Source organism: Colius striatus, chromosome 1 (genome assembly GCF_028858725.1).
Source record: "Colius striatus isolate bColStr4 chromosome 1, bColStr4.1.hap1, whole genome shotgun sequence".
NCBI classification, from domain to species: Eukaryota; Metazoa; Chordata; class Aves; order Coliiformes; family Coliidae; genus Colius; species Colius striatus.
In genome coordinates this window covers 183,894,891-183,917,196 of record NC_084759.1, presented here as the reverse complement: position 1 = coordinate 183,917,196, position 22,306 = coordinate 183,894,891, and the positions used below count along the sequence as shown (strand labels likewise).

The following is a 22,306-nucleotide window of genomic DNA, read 5'->3' as shown; positions in this document are numbered from 1 at the left end:
TATCATAAAGACTGCACTAAGTTTTCTTTTATTGAAAACAGGAAAATTCAGACAAAAGGATTTGTTTATTTTTTTTGCTTTTGTCTCAAAAACCGTCCTTCTCTTAGCTTTTCTCAAAGCTTTATATGATGCACGTGGAATACCTTGTCCTGTTTCTGCATGAGAAGAGAAAATGAACTATCTTACTCTCCCTTCCAGGCAAGACAGAAAAAATTACAACTTTCTCATATATCTCAAATTCTAGACAGGTAAAATCACTATAGGGACTAAAGCTGTGTGGAGCTTCTGCAGGTCATCTAGTCCAACCTTTTGCCCAAAGCAGAGCGAAGTTCAGTCCTAGATCAGGTTGCTCAAGACCTTGTCCTAGCAAGTTTTGAATATCTCCATAGATAGAGGTGAAGATTTTTTATTCTTCTCAGTACAATGATCTTGCATATTTTTCCACATAATAGTTTTTAAACACATATTCTATGTACATTGAATATTCTGATTTCCTACTGAAGACAACAGTGATGGGAATAGTACCAGAATTTTTTTGTTATCTAGTTGTCTAAAACCTGCTCTAATTACACAGACTTGCTATAAGGAAGGGCAAGGAGAGAAAGTCATGAGAAGGCTGACATCTAGCCTTGGTTTATGATGAACACTTATCTTATCGACCTACTGTTAAACTCACTAAAACAATAAAAGGGCAAGATTTAATTTTAACTTGGTTTACTTGTTGCTTTAGCAATGGCTAAAGGTAATAGCTTGGAAAAATATTAATCAGAGTCAGCTATTTAAAGTCAGAACTATTTTTTGTCAGTTTCTGCAGGAAAGTGCATCTACCAGCCATCAACCATGAAGATTCTAAAATACATCCTGGTTTATCGAAGGTTCCTGCTCATTGTCCTCACCCCCCTGCTTTTACTTCCACTTCCACTTATCATCAAAACCAAAGTAAGTGATCTGTTTTGAGGTAATTATTTTGCACTTGTATGTGAATCCTGAGATCATAGAGTGGTTTCAGTTGGAAAGGACTGTGAATGACTTCACAATGTTTGAATTGTGATTTTTTTTTTTTCCCCTTTTAATTTTTTTTCATTCAACTCAGAATATTTGCATAGAAATGTAAAGAAGACAACAGCTTTAATGTAAGATTCTGTGTTGGTTCCATGAAGTTATGAATTATATATTCGTTTTCATATTCAATAAACGTTTTTCTCATTCAACATCATCTAGACTACCTTGAAAATCCTGTCCTTATTATTATATTTTGTCCACTTTTAAACAGTTCTGTAGGATTGACAATGGAGATTAATTTTCAGGAAGACAGCTGCAATTACCTTTATTTGATGGAGGATTTTGTTATGTTCATCATATCTTGTGTTGTCTGACTGAAAATGGCTGGAATTAATGATCTGAGAAATTCCCTCTGGTTCATAAATAGAACAAAAATTTTATTTGAAGTAAATTCTGCCATTCAATATCTCTTATGACAACTCCAGACTGATGAAACAGATATATTAAAATTTTATTAGGGATTCTATTTGGTACAGGTCTGACATCAGTAGAATGGAATGGAGTTCTGCTGTGATCTATTATCAAACACATTATACACAATGTGCGTACAAGGCATGAAAGTCCAGTTCAGAATTTGCTGCATCACAGATAGGTAGTGATTACAGAGCAACACACTTTATGCTGTCTCATAGCACAGTTTCAGTGTTTCAGTTTCCTGTGTGAGAGGAAATTCTTAAGAAATTCTTAATGTGATAAAACTGAAATGAGATGAACACATTTAGGTGATAAACAACACTGTCAAATTGTTTCATATATAACATAAGCTTCCCCCAAAAATAAGTGGTAGCCATAGCTGATTGACTTGAATTTTTCAGTCAGAGTTTCCTAGAGCCATTTCATTAAGTTATTCCTTTTCCAATACAAACCATCTCTGCTGCTGTTGAATAGCTTCATGCCCCTTTTGGAGCATTAAAAGACTGAAACTCTTTTCCTTAAGAGCAGAAATACAAATAAATTTTTTTTAAAAAAGATGTTTCTAGGATTCCAGAGGAAACTAAGCTCAGTTCATCTCATTATATTTGGCTGTGGCTGCATTTAATGGGCAGCATTGAAGTAAATACTCATTAAAAAAACCTGAAAAAACTCCTGTTATTCCAGGAGTTAAAATAAAAGACACTCACTAAGACTACATGTCTTAAAAGCAAGCCTGTTTCTTGTCAGTCTTGTACTCTGCTTCTTTTAATAGATGTTACCCTTGCCTTATTGATGCTGACAGCAAAACTTCATTGATTACAGGAGGCAAAATTTGACCTATTTGACCTATTGACTGTGAGTGCCCCTAGAAGTCTAAAAGTTTGCTTGCAGCTGCAGAATGTTTGTGGTTTATGTTAATTCATGGTCTTACAATGCTGCAGAATTGCCAACCTGGTTAATTATGCTTGAAGAAAAGGGCGGTTGATTGTTTTTTCCTCCTTTCATAACTGGTAGTATTTAACTAATTTTACTATCTCTTAGGAAACAAATACTTTTAGTTATTTTAAAAATTATATTTTGTATCTTAGCAGGATTATCAATGGCAGACAATGAGTACTCTAAATTCAGGTCACTTGACTCATACTTGTCCCAGGTGGGGGGAATGTCTCTACTGACATAGCTAGACTTCTTGCAATGGTGAACTTTTTGTTCCCTGGATGATCCACTCATATTTTTATTGATGCTTTTTCTATTCTAGGAAGCAGAATGTGCATACACCTTGTTTGTAGTTGCCATCTTTTGGCTCACAGAAGCTTTGCCACTGGCTGTTTCAGCGTTGCTCCCTGCCTTTATGTTCCCGTTGTTTGGTATAATGGAATCCAAAGAGGTAGTCCTGTTTTCCTCTCTATTGTATTATAGATTTCAATGATAAATCTCCAAAGAAAGAAACACATAATGTTGAAACCTGATAGGTTAATCCACAGATTTGCTGAGTGCTGATCACACAGAGTAAGTGTGTGCCTCAAGACTTTTGTTTATACTTCTTTAATATTTCTTTTAGGATGTGATTCAGTGTTTTAAGGCCAGTTCATGGGAAAATGCTGGACATATGTACTCTTAACGTTATATAAGCAAGATGGCATACTAAAGACCCCAACTGAAAAATGCTGAGTACATGTGTCAAAGAGAGGATACCACAGATAATCATAGAGATCATAGATGATCACAGACGTGGAGAGTTCTATGTTTAAAGTTGTTTTTTATCTGTTGAATAGGTCACAAAATTCATAAAAGCATCATTTCCTTGATGTTTTAGTTCATATGTGAGATGTGACTGAAAATCTTAGGTTTTTTTATATCATAAACCTTATCTTCATTTAGCTTTAACACTATGCACTTCTGTCCAGGTACTACCATCATTTAGTTATAGTAAATGAAGTTTCAATGAAATTAGCAGTTTAAAATTAAGCAAAAACATCTCTGGATATTGATTTCAATATATACTCTTAATGAGGGGGTTGGGTTTTTTTTTCCATGAAATTGACAACAGCACATATCGATAGAAAGCCACCATTTAGTTAACAAAATATTTTTTTGTTTTAATTTCAGGTGGCCTCTGCTTATTTTAAAGACTTTCATCTTCTACTGATTGGTGTAATTTGTTTGGCAACGTCAATCGAAAAATGGAATTTACACAAAAGAGTGGCTTTAAGAATGGTGATGCTGGTGGGTGTCAACCCTGCATGGTATGTGTTAAACATCATCTTGAAGGACAATAATACTTGTGGAAATCTATGTACTCTAGAAATAGTTGCCTACTACTTTTTCTGTAGGAGAAATCCAGCCTTTAATTTTTACCAAAACAAAATAGATATTTGAAATTATATGACTAATTTGTAGGTGACACTTTGATATTTTACTAAAATTCTAATTGAAAGTTCCCTGCAGTGATTCTATTCATAATAACGATCTTTCTGAACAAAAAACATGATGAATTTGTGAGTAATGTAATGGTGCTGTTTCTTAATGGTGGTTGATACATTACATATGTGATACCTATGACTGAGAAGTAGTGCTATATTTACTATTAATTTGTGTTTCTATACTGTTTGAAAAATTCTAGACACTTCCCAAAAATACAAAAAGAGTTCAAATACATAGAGAGGAAGGAAAAAGCCATAAAAGTAAAGATGTGGTGGGGAAGTAAAAACCTGTTGAACACAATGCTTTATTTATGTTTTTTTCTTTGTCTACTTATGAAGAAAATATCAAAGGAACAGGAGCTTCCCTAGCTGGATAAGGTGACGAGGGAAATGAAATCACACACTTGCTTCTTACTCGCTATCAGCATATATCCTATGAAGTGAAGATGCCTTTCATTGCTTGCTTTTGGCACTCATGGACATGGCTTAGTGGTGGACATGGCAGTGCTAGGTTAACAGTTAACAGACTCAATGATCTTAAAGCGCTTTTCTGACCTAAACGATTCTATGATTCTATGAACAAAATTTGCCCAGGCCAGACAGACACAGTGTAATCTCTACCTCTTATTCCATATCATTTACCTCTTGCCCAGATCTTACACTAATACTTCTTGATTAAGCACAACTCTTTTTGCTGTCATGTGAAATATATATACAGCTATCATTCCATTCTGTGAATCCCTAAAGGCCTCCTGTCACAGGAGCTGTGCAGTCTGGTTTGAAGACTAGCAGGAAAAGGTGAATACATCTATGTAAACTGCAACAACCAAAATGAGTAACAAAACATTGATTGTACATTACATAGCAAAGAAAGACTTTACAGTTGAATGTAAATGAAGTTATTATTCAAGATTCTGTGCAGATTTTTTTTAAACAATGCCAGGGGAAAAATAATGTAGAAAAAATGGGGCTGAACAAGTTAGGATATACTTTTTTTTTTTAAATTCAATTTTAGTATCACTTGTTAGAATACACCACATTGTACTAAATCAAACGCTGACCATCAAATGCTGGAAATTTATGATGAACAGTTTTGAAACACACTGGTGAATGTCTTAATTTGCTTTGGTTTTAAGTCTTTTTTTCAAATTGTGCTAAAATTATGTTTCTCTGCAATATGAACATCTGCATTCAGTTAAAAGTGCACAGAGAAAAGACAAGGTGTCCATGTTGAGAAAAAATACCCCAAGTCTGAAATATTGCTATCATCTGAAATGAGAGGCTATGAGAGACATTTTTAATGGCATTTTATTTCATAAAATATTGCTTACACAATTTTTGTATAAAATCTTGCCTTTATGTGCTGAGTAATCCTTGCAGGTTTTGTAAAACTTTTTTTATGAGGCTAGGCAGAGAGCTTTACAAATTGCACAAATGACTTCTCAGAAAATGCTGCAACACCAGAGTCTCTCCATTCACGTGTCTTTCTGTGGTGATGCATGACAAGTGTTTAATGATGCTGCCAACACTTTGGGATGGAAAGGCAAGAGGACTGGCCTCATTTATAACTCCAAGAGGTGCATTAAAAATCATAATATGGCACATATTCCATGTTTACTGTCAAGTTTCACCAGATATGACATACAATATTTGATTTTTTTTGTGTAAAACAAGAGTGGCTCCGGTCACTGATGCAATTCAGTGCACTGCATCAGTGCAATTGTAAATCATACAGATGCAATTCCTGCTGTAGAAACAGCCTAAGCTGTGCCACAACTAGACTAAGACATTGCAATGGCCTTCAATTTCACATTTAGTTTTAAATGTGATGTCTATTGATGCACACCTAGACCTGTCTTGAAGCTCTGATTAAGAACAAAGTCTCACTTACTGAATTGTTACTATTTCTTCCTGTATCACCTGGACAGGTATCTAGAGGGTTTACAGCCTAAGTGCTAAGGGTTTTGACATAGTTTGTATGATATGAGATTAATAGAATTAGCAGCACAGCCATTTTAACTTTCATTTGTACTTGTGATGTGGATGGTACTCTTTCTTCAGAGGTGTTTCACACAGTATCACTCTGCAAATCAACATTGTTGCTTCTGTTTTGATTTATAATATATTTGATCCTTTAACTGTAAAATATGATCATTTTTATGTCTTTGATCAATATAATTTTAATTCATAAACTTCCTGAGGGGTCAGTGATAAGTTTTAACTTTTCAGTGTTTCATAGATTCAAGCTTTCTGTTGAAAAAAACTTTCAATTTATAATAAACAGAGTGGTTATAGGAGATGCTGCTGTAGCAGCCACAGACTCTTCTTTTCTGTTCCAGGCTTACTCTGGGTTTCATGGTTAGCTGTGCTTTCTTGTCAATGTGGCTCAGCAACACTTCTGCTGCTGCCATGGTGATGCCAATTGTAGAGGCTGTAGCCCAGCAGATCATCAGAGCTGAAACAGAAGCTGATATGCTGGAGATGTCTTGTTCTAATGGCTCCATCAACCCAGCTCTGGAGCTGGAAGGTAGGCACACAGTGCAGTCTTTGTCTTTGCCCACCCTCACTCTGCAGTGGAGAACACACCACATGAAATAAGGCTGAACAGCTAGGGAATTACTAGCCTTACCACATACTTCTCTTACCACATGAGACTTCTCTTGAATTAAAACGTGTGAGGTCTATCATGTTCACAAAGATTCATTAAAATGGAACAGATGCAGAATACAGCAGATATATGAGAGGGGGAGAAAAGTTAAGAGGCTGTCTTGTTCAGCCTAGAAAAATATCCAAAAAGAAATATGTCTACAGGCTACAAATACACTGGGGGTAAAATATTAGTAAGAGAAAACAGCTCATTAAGTTTTAGGGCAATGTTGGGAGAACAAATGACTAAGCTGGTTGGGTACACAGCTGAAATGCAAATTGGAAAGATTTCTCCTCATAAGGAGATTCAGACTCTGGGGAAGTGGAATCATGAGGAACTAGGGCACAACTCAGTTGTGTTTAAGGTTGGCACTTGTATTCATGGGATGATGTGAAGTGACTGTATGGAATGGGACATGCTAATGCAGTCCAAGTTTTGCTCACTTAAACACTTACCTGTTTTTGTATCAATGTCTTACAGAAAACACAGAAGAATGTGAAAGCAGTGACTGGAAAGAAAAGGAAAAAGATGTTAATGGGTAATAGTTATTAATTTACTACATTATGTTTTAAGAATTTGTCTAAGTAGATTATCTTTATTGACAATACATGCCTTTGTTTTTCCAGACATGACAACAATGTGAGTAGTACTGTGTGCACAATTGAAAAGGAAAATGAAAAAGAAAAGGAAAAGGTACTTACACTTCTGCATTAACACCTAACATGGCACAACTAGCAATGAAGCTAGTTTCATGTGAATAAGAGATGTATGTGTAGCTACATATATGTATACAGTTTGTTTAAGTACTTTTTCATTAGTTGTTTTGTGCTTCCAGTATATTTTACATAAGCTACACCAACCTCACCAGAGAACAAACTCTGTATATCGTGTGTGTATATTTATCAGTGCATGTTATCTGTTCTTGTGTACAGACTGAGACAGGTCAGGAAAATAACTTCAGGATTTTACTTTCTTCTCCTTTGCATGAATAATTCTGGTACCACTGGAACAGTAAAACAAATTGTGATGCATACATCTATATTGTGAGCAAATTGTCTGACTCTTCTGGTAACATACTTGAATCCTATTTTTGTGCTTGATGATAGGCCCTTCTTATATATTAATTGGTGTATATCCTTTCTAAGCAGAACCTATCACCTGCTGAAACAGAGAGAAAAAGCAGACAAGATAAATACAATGGGATTTTCAAAGTGATGTGCTTGTGTGTTGCTTATTCTGCTACCATTGGAGGGCTGACCACCATCACAGGAACATCAACTAATCTGATATTTGCTGAGCACTTCAATACGTAAGACTATATCAAATTATTTGTATTCCTCTTAATCCAGAATTTTGTCTGTTCTCTTGAGCTACACATTAGAAACTTTACCTTTTGATTTTATATTATTTGATTCTTACTTTCATTTTTGTTAGTTTTTTAAAGAGACAAAGTGAAAAATCATGGTTGTATTTGTCTTACACTGGGAAAGGCTATAAGTGATCACCCAGCACATGGAACAAGATGACCATGCTTTGGTTAAGTGGTGCTTTACTCTTTGAATAGCTGCATGAAAAAAAAAAGAAAAAAAGATCTTATGTGAGGAGGAAGACTCTACTTAGTATGAATATGATAGACACTATCTGGCCTTAAGAATCATTGAATCATAAAACCACTTAAGTTGGAAAAGACCTTTAAGATCATCAAGCCCAATCATGATTAAAAGACTGTTATTAACTTCAAAGTACAGCAGGAACTAGGTTTGGATCTGCTTAGCAAAGAGCATAGGGAGACTTTCAGGAGGCTATGCCTCATTGTTGAAATGATGAATTTAGTTCCATTAACCAAAAGAAAACAATTAATTTCAAATAAGTCTGAAGCTTTGGATTCAGTGGAACACTTTGTTTTGAGGCTACCGATAAGATTATTTAATATTGCTTTTCTTTTCTAAGTAGAACTGTTTTGAAAAGAAAATTGGCAGATTTCATTCCAAAGCTTTTGAAAATCCAATAGTTCTTGCTGAACTTTTTTTTTCTGCTGCAAAGTACTCGCTAGAAATATTTGTACTATTTAAAATAGAAATATTTTTAAAAAGAACAAAATAAAGCATAATCTTTTTATTACCTACTGCCCCTTATTCTGTACTGCACACTGCAAAATAGTGAAAGATCAGTTTTTGATAGGTTCTCTTCCAACCTGTGTTCCACAAATGGGTGAAATTTAGCTTCAGTATGCTGTTAAATACCACTGAAGTGGTACAGTCTCTAAATCAGCCTGGGCTAAGAGAACAGTATGGAAATTGTAAAACAGCCTGTTATTGGGTCCAAAGAGCTACACAGGGCAGACTGTGGCATAAGTCCTTCAGACTTAAACTTTTAGACATACAAGCATTTCTGGTTCAAGCAGGCTTCACAATCAGAAGCCTAGAAGAATCCAAGATTGATTACTAGGGTTAAGAAGTATTCATTTCCATGAAGTTGCCAGAAACTTAAAGAAAACTGTCTTGCAGTTGTTTTTTCAGTTTGTCTTAGCTGTTAACAATCTGTTCAAGAATGCATAAGCAGATTGTTGTTTTCCCCCTGGGTCTTCACCCTCTGCTAGAGGCATGGACTGTACAGGGAGCACTGCATGTGTAATCCAGTTTTGTACTCCACTAGGATTTTGTTTAATCTTTACACAGCCACTGAGACTAATCCTTAACTTAAGCTGAATGTCCCATCTTACTATGCAAATATTTTTAACTGTCTTGCTCCCCTGGTCCTTAGAGGCCTTATTTGTATTTATGCCTTGTCTGAATTGGAAATCGACCTGTTAGCATGACTTGGATACCTTTGCAGTCTATCCTCATGTATCATAAGCATCTGAAGAATCATTTAGCAAAGTAACAAAACACTTAAAAGTTCACTGCAAAATTCCACATTTCTCATATCTTCCCAATTTCAGCATTATATAAGTTGAAATCCGTGTTTACTGTTTTCTATGTCCCTTTTTTTCATTTGTCACACAGAGAGGAAACAAGTGTATCTGTGTTAGTATTAGAGCCTTTGTGCTGCTGTGATTCCTCAGCCTGCTGTTGATTTAGGATATGCAATTATGCTGTGTTCCACAGGGCAGAAGCAAGCAGTGGAAATGTTGATGCAGTGCAAAACATCCCTGCCAGTTTTCAAGTTTTCAAGAGCTTGTTTTGTTGTTCAGCAAGGGATTATCACACATAATTCAGGAAAGATCGTAAACACTCACAGTGGTTACGGAAAGATCATAAACACTCACCCTATCTTGGTATGCATACATTTAGAAATTGATGTGGCTAATCATGTAATAAAAGTTAAATAGCCATATAATCAAGAAAACATATATATTAGCAAAATGCTTTTCCTTGCTACAATTTCACTGTCTCATCACTACGCACAGTTCCAATTTAGAGCATCACTTCAAAAATTGTGTTAGAGTTTTGGTTCAGTCCCTGCTGGTACATTAATTGCAATGTATGAAAGCATCCTAATAAATATAGATTCATTCTAAAATTTGTACAATACTTGAGCAATCTTTTATAATGAGAATTTACAGCCTCAAATACCCGTGTGACCATTAGAATTCCTTTTCTTTTAGCAAGGCCCAAAATACAAAAGATTGCCTAATAATTGGAAATATTCGTTACAGCCTTTGTCTGGACACTGTGATCTCCCATCCGATTTTTGCATCAAGGAGAAAAGCTGTTCAAGGAGGCCAGAATCTCTCACTTTTACCATTAAAGGCTCTCTCAGCAGAGCTGCAGGAGCCCAAAAGAAGAGTAACTTCTGTTCATAGAGTAAATTGTAAATCTGAATTCCTTTACCTGGCCTTTAAGTCTATCTTGCATCTATCTTACTTAATGGTAAAGTCATTTATTTTAGAAAGCCAAAGCCCATATCTCCTTTTCTTAAATGGCCCACATCTGTGAATGGCAGATTAAGACAGCCTTAAAGAAACAAGGTGACTGGAGAGACAGTTCACCTAACAAATGAACATTCCTGTCTTTCCTCAAAACTAGTAACAATAATTTTGATTTTAATCAGTTTTGAATCCTTTATGGAACCTTAAACAACACAAGTCTCTATGTTGACTCCACTGTTGTCTTCTAAGTTCACTGGAGTTTGTTCATTTGGGTATATTTTTTCATGCTAAAATCTCTTCTCAAAGAACTGCTTTTCTTCAAGTTCTATTTCTTTGTAGTCCTTATAGTCCTTAACGCTGTGAGTAGCCCTTCCTGGCCTACTGAAGTCAGTTTAGATCCTCAGAGCTGGTGCTGATGTAGTGCTCAAATAACTGGCACAGCTAGTTCCTGTAGTGGTCATAACCATTAGGAATAGTAGGGGAGATTAAGGGAAGAGGACACCAAAAGCCACCTCGTGCTGAAGTCAGCTGACAGCCAGAAGCATTCTCTTGCAGCAGACCTTTCTGGCACTTCTCACAAATCTTCGTTCATTTGCAAAGCTCAACTGAACATTTTTTTGCTTTCATCTAGACGTTACCCAGATTGCCAGTGCATCAATTTTGGTTCCTGGTTTGTTCTTTCCATACCCATCACAGTTGTTATTCTGCTTCTTTCCTGGGTCTGGCTCCAATGGCTTTTTCTTGGGTTTGAGTAAGTAAATATTGTAATCAATAAAATCAATAAAACTAAAGGTTGATGATGATATTTTGTATCAGGAGTAAATATTGCATCTAAGTTTAACCAGATCAAAAGGAAGATAATGCAACAACAGGGATTTTGCATCATTGATTAGTATAGCTGAGTCTCTGAATGGGACAAGAATTTCCTAAAATAGCAATCCTTGACTACTCAGCCCAATGTGATAAGTCTGTATCAAAAATTATGACAGTAATTCCTTTAGAATGTATGCATATCATCATTATATAGTGCATGTGTGCAAGACAAAATAATACTGATATTTTAAACATTGTGGTCTAAGATTGGAAGATTTCTAGTCAGGATATTGCCCTTTTTTGGAGTCAGGGATTGGCTTGAACACTTGAGCAATACCTGTGTTATAAAAAGCTTATTTTAAAATTTGAAGTAAAAAACTTCCACTTTGCCAAAATTTATATCTAGTGGTAAGGTGGTAGATTTTTTTTACCCTCATAGCTTGGGCTTTTAAGGATTGGGAGAATACAATACTTCTTTTGGGCTGATTGTTCAAAGCCTTGCTCTCCGTGAGTTCACTAACTTCTGCAGAGATAACAATGTGGAGGTCTGCGTTCCACAATTAAAGGTCTACTTATGGTACAAGAGATCAAGAGGGAGACTGTCTACTTTTAAGCAGCCTTAAAATCATCCCATGCTTGCCATTCTATATGTGAACACTTATTGTTTCATTTTCCTTGACTATTTTGCTAGTATTTTAAACATCGTGTAAGGGTCTTACCCAAGAATGAAAACCTAGCTTTTGGCAAACAGGATACTGATCAGTGTGCAAGCTACTCATCTGATACAAATTTTTCTATTACAAATTAAAGCAAAGCAAAGTCTTAGATGACTGAATAGCCTGGTTTTGTATTTGATTGTTTAAATTAGTTGCCACGATTAAACTTTCATCCTTCCTGGGCAAACGAACTAGCCAATAACAGGACATGTTTCACTGCTACTGCTGTCAATCTTCCAATTGGTCTTTGTCAACTAATTCCAACATGCTCAGTTTGGAGTGTGATACTTAAAACTTTACTGTAAAGTAAACATTTTACTTTTGTAAAGTGCTATTCATAACTGGAAAATTTTATCCTTTTTTTTTCCCCACATACACTGTTAATTTATCATTCAATATTACTGATTTACATTCCAGTTTTAAAAATATGTTCAAGTGTGGCAAGAAGAAAACAGCTAGAGAAGAGGCCTCAGCACAGGTGATTTGGGAGGAGTATAAGAAGCTTGGACCAACAAGGTATGTCAAACTATAAATCAACAAGCAAGAGTGAGTAAATCCAAGTGTGAATTCAGGAAAATGTATAATTGATTCTGTTTCTGCTATAGCTACCCAGAAATTGTTACCCTTCTCCTATTCATTCTAATGACCCTGCTGTGGTTCACCAGAGACCCTGGCTTCATACCAGGATGGTCTTCACTTTTTCCAAAGTAAGTAGCCTTTTTGAAACACCAATAAAAACAGTATTGTGTCTTATCTGCATACCTTCTGCCTTTATTGACTGTCACACTTGTATGCATACAGGCCAACATCCCCTACTTTGACAGCTCTAATTAATGATATCAAAGCAATCTGGATGGCTTTGCTTCTCTTTCTGCTTCATATTAACATTCAATGTTCATCGAGCACTGTTAACAAAATATATCTGATACTGAAAAACAGATGTTGTAAATCACCTTTCAAATATGGACTTTGTGGCTCAAATGAATTATTTCAATCCAGAGATTCATGTTTTCCTTTTTTAATTTGTTTGGTTACTGTTGTCTCAAGATTTTGTTCACTGTTAGGGAAAAGCAAAATATTCTTATAAATGTGGTTACAGTTTCTGCACGTGGATGTGGATGCTCTCTTGGAAGAGAATACAAGCACATGTTATGTCACATTAGGCTGAATCATGTTGTAATTTAGGTAAGGTAACCTGAAGAGAAATAAAGCTTGTTTTACTCTCTAACAACACCTTTAAAGGGAAAGAAAGCAATTCTTACTATTCAGACCTTGTCTACTTCTAGACAGCTTTCATTTATCAATCACTTGTAGTATCAGGCATCAAACCAGGCAATTAGGTTTTTACTTTTCTGAGCAACAAAAACCTCTCAGCCAAGATAGATGAGTGGGGTAAGGAGCCAGATAGGTACATCTGGGAGTAGTAGTGAGCCATCTTCTTTAAAGAAAACAAAGAAACTAGTAGCCCAGGAAACGCGAAGCCCAGGAAGTGTGGTTCTATCAATGGTTACATTGCACCCATCGCCGTGATGTCCAAGAGGCTTTTAGCAGCACATGGCTGTGGCTCTCTTATGCAGTCATTCCCTAATACCTCTACGTGTAAAACCGTTGAGTGTTTTGTATGTAAGTATACTGATAGGCATGTAAAAGTTTATGTCACAAGAAACAGAAAGAAATATTCTCTGTCCTTAGAAATCAAATTTCCAATCAGAAATCTGAGAGTACTTACTTTCCACAGGATCTTATCCCACAGTTTCAAGCCAGCCTTAGGATAGTTCTGTCACCTGCAAAGATGAGCTTTGTCTTTATGAAAAGCCACAATGTCAGAACTATAAGTAACCTTGAGACCATTTTGGACCAATGAGTGAGTCTTATTAGATGGGAATTATGTTACTTCCAGGGTCTTAAACAAGACTGAACTGTCAGTTTGTTTAACATGCTGAAGATCATAGTTCTGTGTGTTAATCCCAGTACAGATTTATTTTATTAGATCATGAATTTCCAGAAAGCATCCAGGCTTCATTTCAGAGTCCCTCAGACTTTGGAATTTACTCCTTCCCTTGATAGTCTCTCCTGGTAGATAATCATCTCTGCTGCCAACTAAACAAGACAATCTTGCACCTTATTTTCTGTCCAAATATAGCTTTCAGCCATCTGTTTTTGTCTTTCCCTGATGGATTACAAACATTAATGTGATAGCTCCTTTAAGGATATGCATATCTGGTTTAATTGTATCACATTAAAAGCTTTGTTTTGACAAACTAAATAAAATGCTCAAAGTTCTACTTTAAGAAAAAATTCCCATCACTCTCACCACACATATTCATGATCTCAATCCCTTGCTTGTATTCTCACAAGTTACTGAATACAACTTTAAAATAAAATCACTGTTTTGTTGGGTTTTTTAAATCTTAGCAGAAATATTGGTATTTAATGATGATATCTGCCCACTTTTTAAGGATTACTTTTTGAAAGGGCAGCCAACTTTTGATCCACGTTTGTGCTCGATGAGTAGAGCTCATTTTTAAGCAGCATTATCAAATATCTTTCAAATATACATGTACCAGTTAATTTTTCTTAAGAAACTTTTGTAAATCTACTAAAGACTAATCCTTTTCTGTCCTGCCCTGATCCTCTGTTACCTCCCTCTGAAGGCAGACAGGAGGATGTTTTAATAAACATTGTATAACGCTGTGGAAAGCAGCACAGGGTAAAAACACCTATTTCCTCCCCATCTGTTGACAGCATAGGATCACACATCATTTCTACTACTGCAGTTTCCTTCTGTGTCCTGGCCTGATTCCAGGCTGTAGGGTATTAGCTTCAATTAGAGGAGTTTCAAGTTAGCCTTTGGCCAGGACTTTGTGAACTTCCTAAAAAACAAAGTTCAACACTGGGTTGCAGCTGATAACAGCTTACATATGCAAGGTGGGTTTCCTTCATGTTTCTTCAGATTATTGCCATGGGTGCATTCTCTCTCCTTTTCTGCATAGTTTATTTCTTTCTTTACTTCAAATACAAACCCAGTATGTTCTTTTTCCCCGAGACCTGTTCTCTACCGTGATCTCAGTTGGAGTCATTGTGACATCTCCTTAATTAAGAGCTTTTTTGTTTCTTTATAGGATAATTAAATTTTCAGTGTTACAAGCAGGTAGATGTTGTATTTGCAACTATATTACAGCTTAGACAAATGGATTTGGAAAAAATTATCTCTAGATCTGATAATGGTTTAAAAGCTTCTGTTTGGAATGGTGTGATGTGTGTCTTCATAACAGTATGACTAATGGTAGGATCCTGCCTGTGTCCCAAGCAGGTTTTCTGAGAATGGTGTTTTCAATCAGTAACACTAAGCTTTTGTGAGCAAAAAGTTTTGCCTCCTTAGTTCAACAAGGGCATATGCAAAGTCCTGCACAGGAACAGTCTCATGCACCAGTACAGGCTGGGGACCACCCAGCTGGAATACAGTTTGATTGAAAGGGATTTGGGGGTCCTGATAGACACATAAACCAGCAATGTGCCCTTGCACAAAGGAAAGTGGTATTCTGGGCTGAGCTGGGAGGAGTGTTGCCAGCAGGCTGAGGGAAGAAGTCCTTCCCCTCTGCTCATCAACAATGAGGCCACACCTGGAGTGCAGTGTCCAGTTCTGGGCTCCTCAGTACAGCGCATGGGTATACTGGAGGGAGACCAACAAAGGGCCATAAAGATGACTAAGAGACTGATGCATCTCTCCTATAAGGAGAGATGGACATGGTCTTTTGCAACTGGCTGTGGGTGACTCTGCTTGAGCAGGAGTTGAACCAGGGAACCTCCAGAGGTCCTTTCCAATTTCAACTATTCTGTAAAGAAGTAGTTGACTAGAGGAAAGTGGCAGCATGAATGACTTCTGTATCTAAATCTTAATTTCCTACAAAACTCCCAGCATGCCTTATGACAGTCCAGAGTAGGATGCTAGAGGAAGAGATTTACTGCCTTTTTGGCACAGTGCATCTGGTCCTAGGCTAAAGGTGGTATGTAGGCATAAACCCTCTGCATTAAGAAACCATGACAAAATAATAATTTGTTTTAAAAATCTTTTCTGTGCTAAAAAAATAAGAGGAAGAGGAAGATAGAATACATTAGAGAACCACTTCAACTTCTATAGCAGCTTCATTTTGTGACATTGTTAGTGTTTGTTGTGGTGACATTATGTTATGCATATTAAAGTTTTTTGAATCCCACCTAATTTTGTTGCTGAAGCCAAGGGATCTACCAAATTTTACATTTGTAACATATAACTGGGAGATAATTTTTTCTTTTCAATGAAAAGCTCTGGTTTAGTATAAAAGATTAAGCTGCTGGGAAGATCTGCTGGGAAGTTATGCTTGGACCTACTGTATCTACATATGCAGAAAAGCATGTAGTATGATGCAAATATATTGGTATATTGCTTCAGGAAATCTTACAGAACTTACAGAATACAGAAAAAAAACAAATACAAAGCTTAAGAATGGATAGTCTTTAACTTTCTTCAACAAAATTGTTGACCATTTGTTGACTTGACTGAAGTAAAATGTACTGCAATATATCACCACATAACTGTGTGTAACAGGATCAAATGGATGTGTTAAAATGGCTTTAGAGCTCAAGTTTGCACTTTATCTGATCTTGAGGCTACTCTAGAAGGTAGATAGATATTGGATCAGATTAAGAAACACTAGTGCAAGGAGTTCTTAGGCACTGGAAGTGACTAAAATAAACATAGCTCTTATGTCTTTGATTCTACTAGTGACAGCCATAGTAGCATGATAATAAAGCTCTGCTGCCTTCTCTTAGTTAGAAAAGCATCGTTCTTTGTGGATATACACAGTGCTCTTAAAGCCTGTTGAAATGGGTCTATTGCAGAGCATATTCAAGTTACTCAATTTCTCATTTAACTATTAATTCTTTTTTTTAAGCATCAAGTATTCATAAACATTATTCTCTCTCAGCTTATTTGTGTGATAAAATAACAAGCACTTACTCAAGTTGTTTGTTTATGAATTTAGAGGACCCACATCAAATATCTCTACAGATTTAGTGAATTGACCTTGACTGTCTTCCAGATGTCTAAGCAATCACTGTCTCACTCCTCTCATCAACAGGACAGGGGAGAAAATAAGGTCAAAATGACAAAGACAGGGACGTCCCTTACCAGTTACCAGTTAATTTAGTTAATTAATTCTGTTTCTTGATAGAGTAAAAAACAGAATTGTATGGTGAGAAACAAAGACAAAAACTAACACACATTTCCTCCACTTACTTTGCAGGCTCAACTTCATTTCTTCCTTCCTGACTCCTCTATCTCTTTCTACTGTAGCAAGTGGCACATGTGGTTGGGGAATAGGGGGTTGTGGTCAATCCATTACAACTCCTTTCTCCCACTCCATCCTCCTCCTCACTTTTTTCCCCTACTTCTCCCGATAATATATATTTATATGATTTTTTTCTTGTTAACTTCTCCTTAGGTATAAAGGCTATGCTACGGATTCAACGACTGCCTTAGTGATAGGTGTCCTGTTCTTTGTTATTCCAGCAAAAACATTGTCTAGGAATTCAAATGGAGAGAACAGTTGAGTATATTTTGATGTGGATTTTGCTACAATAAGGTACCTGAGCTGTTACCATAAATATAGTTTACCACACTTGTTAGAGGCATGTTGTTAAATATTAATGATACGATCTTAATACAGGATCACATCTTAGTAGAATGTAAAGCATCCATGGCCTGGAAGTCAGTGTCAACAAGTAAGCAAAGCGAGCAGCAGGAGCTGGTGCTGTGCAGGAACTCGTTACCTGCAGCCCACTGCCACCACTGGAAACCACATTTCCGTTGACTCCAATGGCCTTTGAATGAGACTGTATGAGACAGGATTGGGTTTATTTTTTTGAAAGTGTTATTGCCTATTTAAGGTACCCTATAAAATTCAATAGGGTACATGAGTCCAGTCTCAATTAATTTTTCCACTTGAAAATGGAATTTATCCTGATTAAAGTATACCTCCCACTTGTCCTTTTTATGTATTCAATTCTGCTACTGGAATCAATGAGATCTGGGGGTTCACAGAGAATGCAAGATCAGAGCTTAAATGACTCTAAGTGAAACAGCATTTGCTCAGCAATCAGACTGAATAGAGCAGTTTTATTGAGTAAATTAAACTCATTGATATCCCATAGCTATCTTCCATATAGGCAAGGAGAGGCGAAGGGTCGATTCTCCACTGGTGGAAACTGTTATAGCTCTATTGTCTTCAGGCTGTGATGGTTTTCACCAGCTAAGAATCTGTTCCACGAAGTGCAGGTTGTTCATGTCAAAGACTTTATTTCTGTTGTAATGATGAGATTCTATCTTTGAATTTTTCCCAAGTAGTTCCTGAGATTCAGGAGGTTTCAATATGTTTTCAGTATGTTTTTCAATATGTTTTAAAATGTTTTTTAATGTTATTTTTTTTCTCTAGCTGCTTTTGGTTACACTCCACTGATTACTTGGAAGGAATTTCAGTCATGCATGCCCTGGGAAATAGCTATTCTTGTCGGAGGAGGGTTTGCATTGGCAGACGGCTGTGAGGTAACGCAATAGAACATACTGAACAGTTAGCATGACCCATACCAAAAGCAATTCAGACAAGCAGTGAAATCAGTTATTCTATTGTTTTAGCAAGTTATTCTGTATCAATATTGAACATAATAAGTGTGAGAAATATTAAAAATGTCTAGAAAGCAGGGTTCCGAAGAGAAGAATTTGCTTCGTCTTCAAAGACGATGCACAATGATGAATACTGCTTATTATTTCATTTAAACGTGATAGTGGTATAAGTTGTGCAGATAACACTGGTTCCAAAGCCTTAAGGTTAATGTCTCGTTACTGAGATATCTCTCATTTAGAGCTCTGTTGGCTCCTCCAGTAAATTGAGCAGGTTTGGGCCCCAATTCTGGTAATGAAGTCTCATATATTTGCATATTATAATTTTCTGATAACAACTCCTCTAAACACCTCAGAGGTGCAAACATAAATAAATGAAATACAGTTTGCATAACACTGAATTAGAAAAATTTACTTGAAAACGTGATGAGAGTATGGAAAATATTTGAGATTTTCTATCTTTTTTACAAACACTTCACAATTAATATATGTGTAAATTCCTGTTTTATACCATTTGTTAAACTTCCTTTTTGCTGATTTGTAAAACACAATCGTGTTGTTATATTCCTTATGCAGGTTTCAAAACTTTCTGATTGGGTGGCAAGTAATTTGACCCCTCTAGGATCATTACCCTTGTGGCTGGTTATCCTGATATCATGCCTTATTGTCACTTCAGTAACAGAGGTGGCCAGCAATCCAGCTACCATTACAATATTTTTGCCCATACTATCTCCATTGGTGAGTATAACACCGGATATTTTTAATCAGAATCTGCTCTATCATCTATGAAATAACACAGTTGCTGAAGAAAGCCATTTTCAACAGTTTCCATAAAATTCTTCATGTATGTTTTTTTTTCTGTGCTGTGTTGTGCATTGGATATTTGGTTGTTTTTGAGTTTGCTTACAAGAGATGATGAAAATTTCACATAGTTAGCTAAAAGTTCAACATTCAAAAATCAATGCTGTTATTCCTATTTGTGAATAGTCAAAATACTTTAAAAAGGCAACACTCTTAGTGTTTCTTGAGGACCACTTCTTCACTGAAAATGGTTAATACTGGAACTTTCAAGCTGTCACCAAAGAAAAAAGGGTTGATAGATGTGTTTATAGGTAATTCTTATTTCTTCTCTCCTTAGCTCAATTGTGTCCTTTCTTCCCATCATCTTTATCTAAACACCCAGTTCTTTAATCTTCAAAACTTATTGATCACCTTCTAGTTTGCAGATTTTCCACTTGGCCAGCCTAGACACGTGCTAATGTCCTTTTCCTCTTTTACAAAGATAGTCTTCACTTCACTGAATCCTTCCTATGTATTAACATGCAAATCCAACTTTATCATTTCTTGCAGCTTTTTCACTTTCAGCGCTCATGCAGTGTGTGCACTCTTTGCAATAGTCTTATTTTATGGAGGCAACAGAATATCAGGTGTGAATTTAAAGTTCAGTAGCTATTCTGTATTAGAATCACCTTTTCTCCTCTGAAGCATTCCTGGATTTGATCTTAAAAATGAGTTATCAGAAAAGGCTATTTCTCACAATTTAAACTGGAGGCTCTGTTCACAGTTCACTTGTGTTAATATGATAGGTTTCTGTTTATGTATTTCATTTGCCAAATATGTCCCTTGACAGCTATTCTCTCTCTTTTATTTTACAATAGGCTGAAGCCATTCAAGTGAATCCACTTTTCATTTTGATACCTGCTACCTTGTGTACTTCATTTGCATTCCTGCTTCCTGTAGCAAACCCAGCCAATGCCATTGTATTTGCTTATGGTCATTTAACTGTTATGGACATGGTGAGTTTTAAGTAAAACTCCCTAAAGGGGTTTTTTAGCATTTTAAAAACTTTCTTTGGTGTCTTCATATGAGTTTCCATTTTCTTTTCTCTCTCCTTTAGGTGAAAGCTGGTTTGGGCATTAACATCATCGGAGTTGCTATAGTTATGCTTGCAATTATGACATGGATAGTGCCTATATTTGATCTCTATACTTATCCATCTTGGGCACCAATCATTCCTTCTACAAACAGCACCGGGCTGTAAAGAAAAAAGTCCTGGGGACTGGTTGGATTGGTTTTGTTTCTTTTCTTTTCTACTGACAAGTGGTGAGTCACTTCAAATGCTTTTTGTCACCACAACAGTAGGGATCCACATCACTATAAGTGCCATATGTCCCAGTCCCAGAGGCTGATGATCCAGTCTGAGAGTCTGATCAGGAAACATACTAGACTTCTGAAATATCATAAAGTTAGATCAAGTTTGTAATCTAGTTCAGCTAGCCTGAATTCTCATATCTTCATGTTATGAAGGAAAAAAAAGAATTTGCATAGCCATTATCACAGGCAGTTTGCCCCTGTTCTCAGGGTAGTGGAATTACGAGATTTAGATTTTATTATTTCAAATATATTTTCTTACTATCACTTTGGTGATATTTGGGTTTTGTTGAGCAATATATCAGTTGTCTGTTTTCTAGGTTTGAACTCTGTTTGAAATAGCATTGATCACAAGCAAAAGATCAGATAGGGGATTGTCTTGAACATATAGTTTACAGACCTGTTCAAAATGCACAGAAAATGGAGAAGAGCGGCATGACTACTTACACAGCACTTTATGTGTTAAGCACCTTGTAATTTGGAAGGAAAATACATACTTAAGAATGTGTTTAGTCTATCTCCTTCCAGGACCTCATTGAAACATATCATCACAGTCGTCGTTTAGTATTTTTCTGGATAGATATGTATTGATAGATCCGTGTTGATCTATATGAATGGAGACTAAATCATCATCAAATGTCTCTGCTAAAAGTAGAGCTATATCCCCTCAATGAACAAAAGCACTAGATAGAGTGCTGAAGATGCAGCACTTAATCCATCAATCAAGACTGCAGTGTATCTTCACCAGGAGGCTCAAGATCTCTACAGGTGGCAGTTTAAGGTTACTAGACTGTGTTCATGTTGTAAACACAGAGTAGTGCAATGTAATCAGAATGGAATTTTTGAGTTCAAAGACATCTTCAAACAATGATGTTTTATATGGTTGTTACATATTTTTAATAGTAAGGACTACAGTGTTGTTCTTTACACTAGTTGAGAAAATCTGTGACTTTGTAAAAAGCATTTAGTTACTAGCCTGCATCAAAGCTGTTGTATTTATCTTGGGGTACCTCTGTGGTGGTTGTGAACTTTAATCCATCTTTTACAGTGAGTGTAAATTACTCACTTTCCCTGTCAACAACAAAGATGTTTTGTTTTTTAATTAGATGGTTTACATCTTTTTTTGATAGGGCATGTTTAGAGTAGAGGTATCAGCCATGAATTCTACAGTGCCAGAACACAGTGTATAGGATTGTTAGATATATAGTTAGCTTCCATTAGCTACTAGTTGCAGATTCAGCTTCAATAAGTTATTAAAGATGCACTTTTCTTAGCGATGGTGGTTTTATGTATGTAATTTCTATCTGCAAATGCCACCATACTTTTCAGCCTGACTGAGGCTGCTGTCTCTTTAGGATAACTACCTCTCCTTCCTTTTTTTTTTAATATTTTAGACAGGGCTATGCCCATGACTAGGCCAATCAGGAGCTGCCACTAATGTTAACTGATGTTGACAACTAATGTTAACAACTAACGTTAACTGATCCTTTGCAGTCATGGTTATGATTATGGATACACAACACCTGGCTAAACGAAGCCTCTGAATCATTG

The 22,306-nt window shown here is 36.2% G+C and overlaps 1 protein-coding gene across 1 annotated transcript; it reads left to right on the top strand.

Moving 5' to 3' along the window:
- Positions 1-840: 840 nt before the first annotated feature.
- SLC13A1 (solute carrier family 13 member 1) lies at positions 841-20,661 on the top strand. The gene is made up of 15 exons (XM_061988766.1): positions 841-939; positions 2,735-2,863; positions 3,586-3,722; positions 6,239-6,426; positions 7,027-7,084; positions 7,173-7,239; positions 7,692-7,855; positions 11,049-11,168; positions 12,364-12,462; positions 12,552-12,653; positions 17,430-17,533; positions 18,420-18,529; positions 19,181-19,342; positions 20,263-20,400; positions 20,502-20,661. Exons 1-15 carry the CDS (start codon positions 841-843, stop codon positions 20,643-20,645), a joined length of 1,821 nt encoding a protein of 606 aa, XP_061844750.1. The 3' UTR covers positions 20,646-20,661.
- The last annotated feature ends 1,645 nt before the right edge of the window (positions 20,662-22,306 follow it).

Bases quoted from the DNA above. Each gene is read 5' to 3' on its own strand.
- SLC13A1 (XM_061988766.1), top strand. From the start codon at position 841: ATGAAGATTCTAAAATACATCCTGGTTTATCGAAGGTTCCTGCTCATT. The intron at 7,856-11,048 runs GTAAGACTATAT...GCTTTCATCTAG, and splicing joins TTTGCTGAGCACTTCAATAC to ACGTTACCCAGATTGCCAGT. The intron at 18,530-19,180 runs GTAACGCAATAG...TTCCTTATGCAG, and splicing joins CATTGGCAGACGGCTGTGAG to GTTTCAAAACTTTCTGATTG.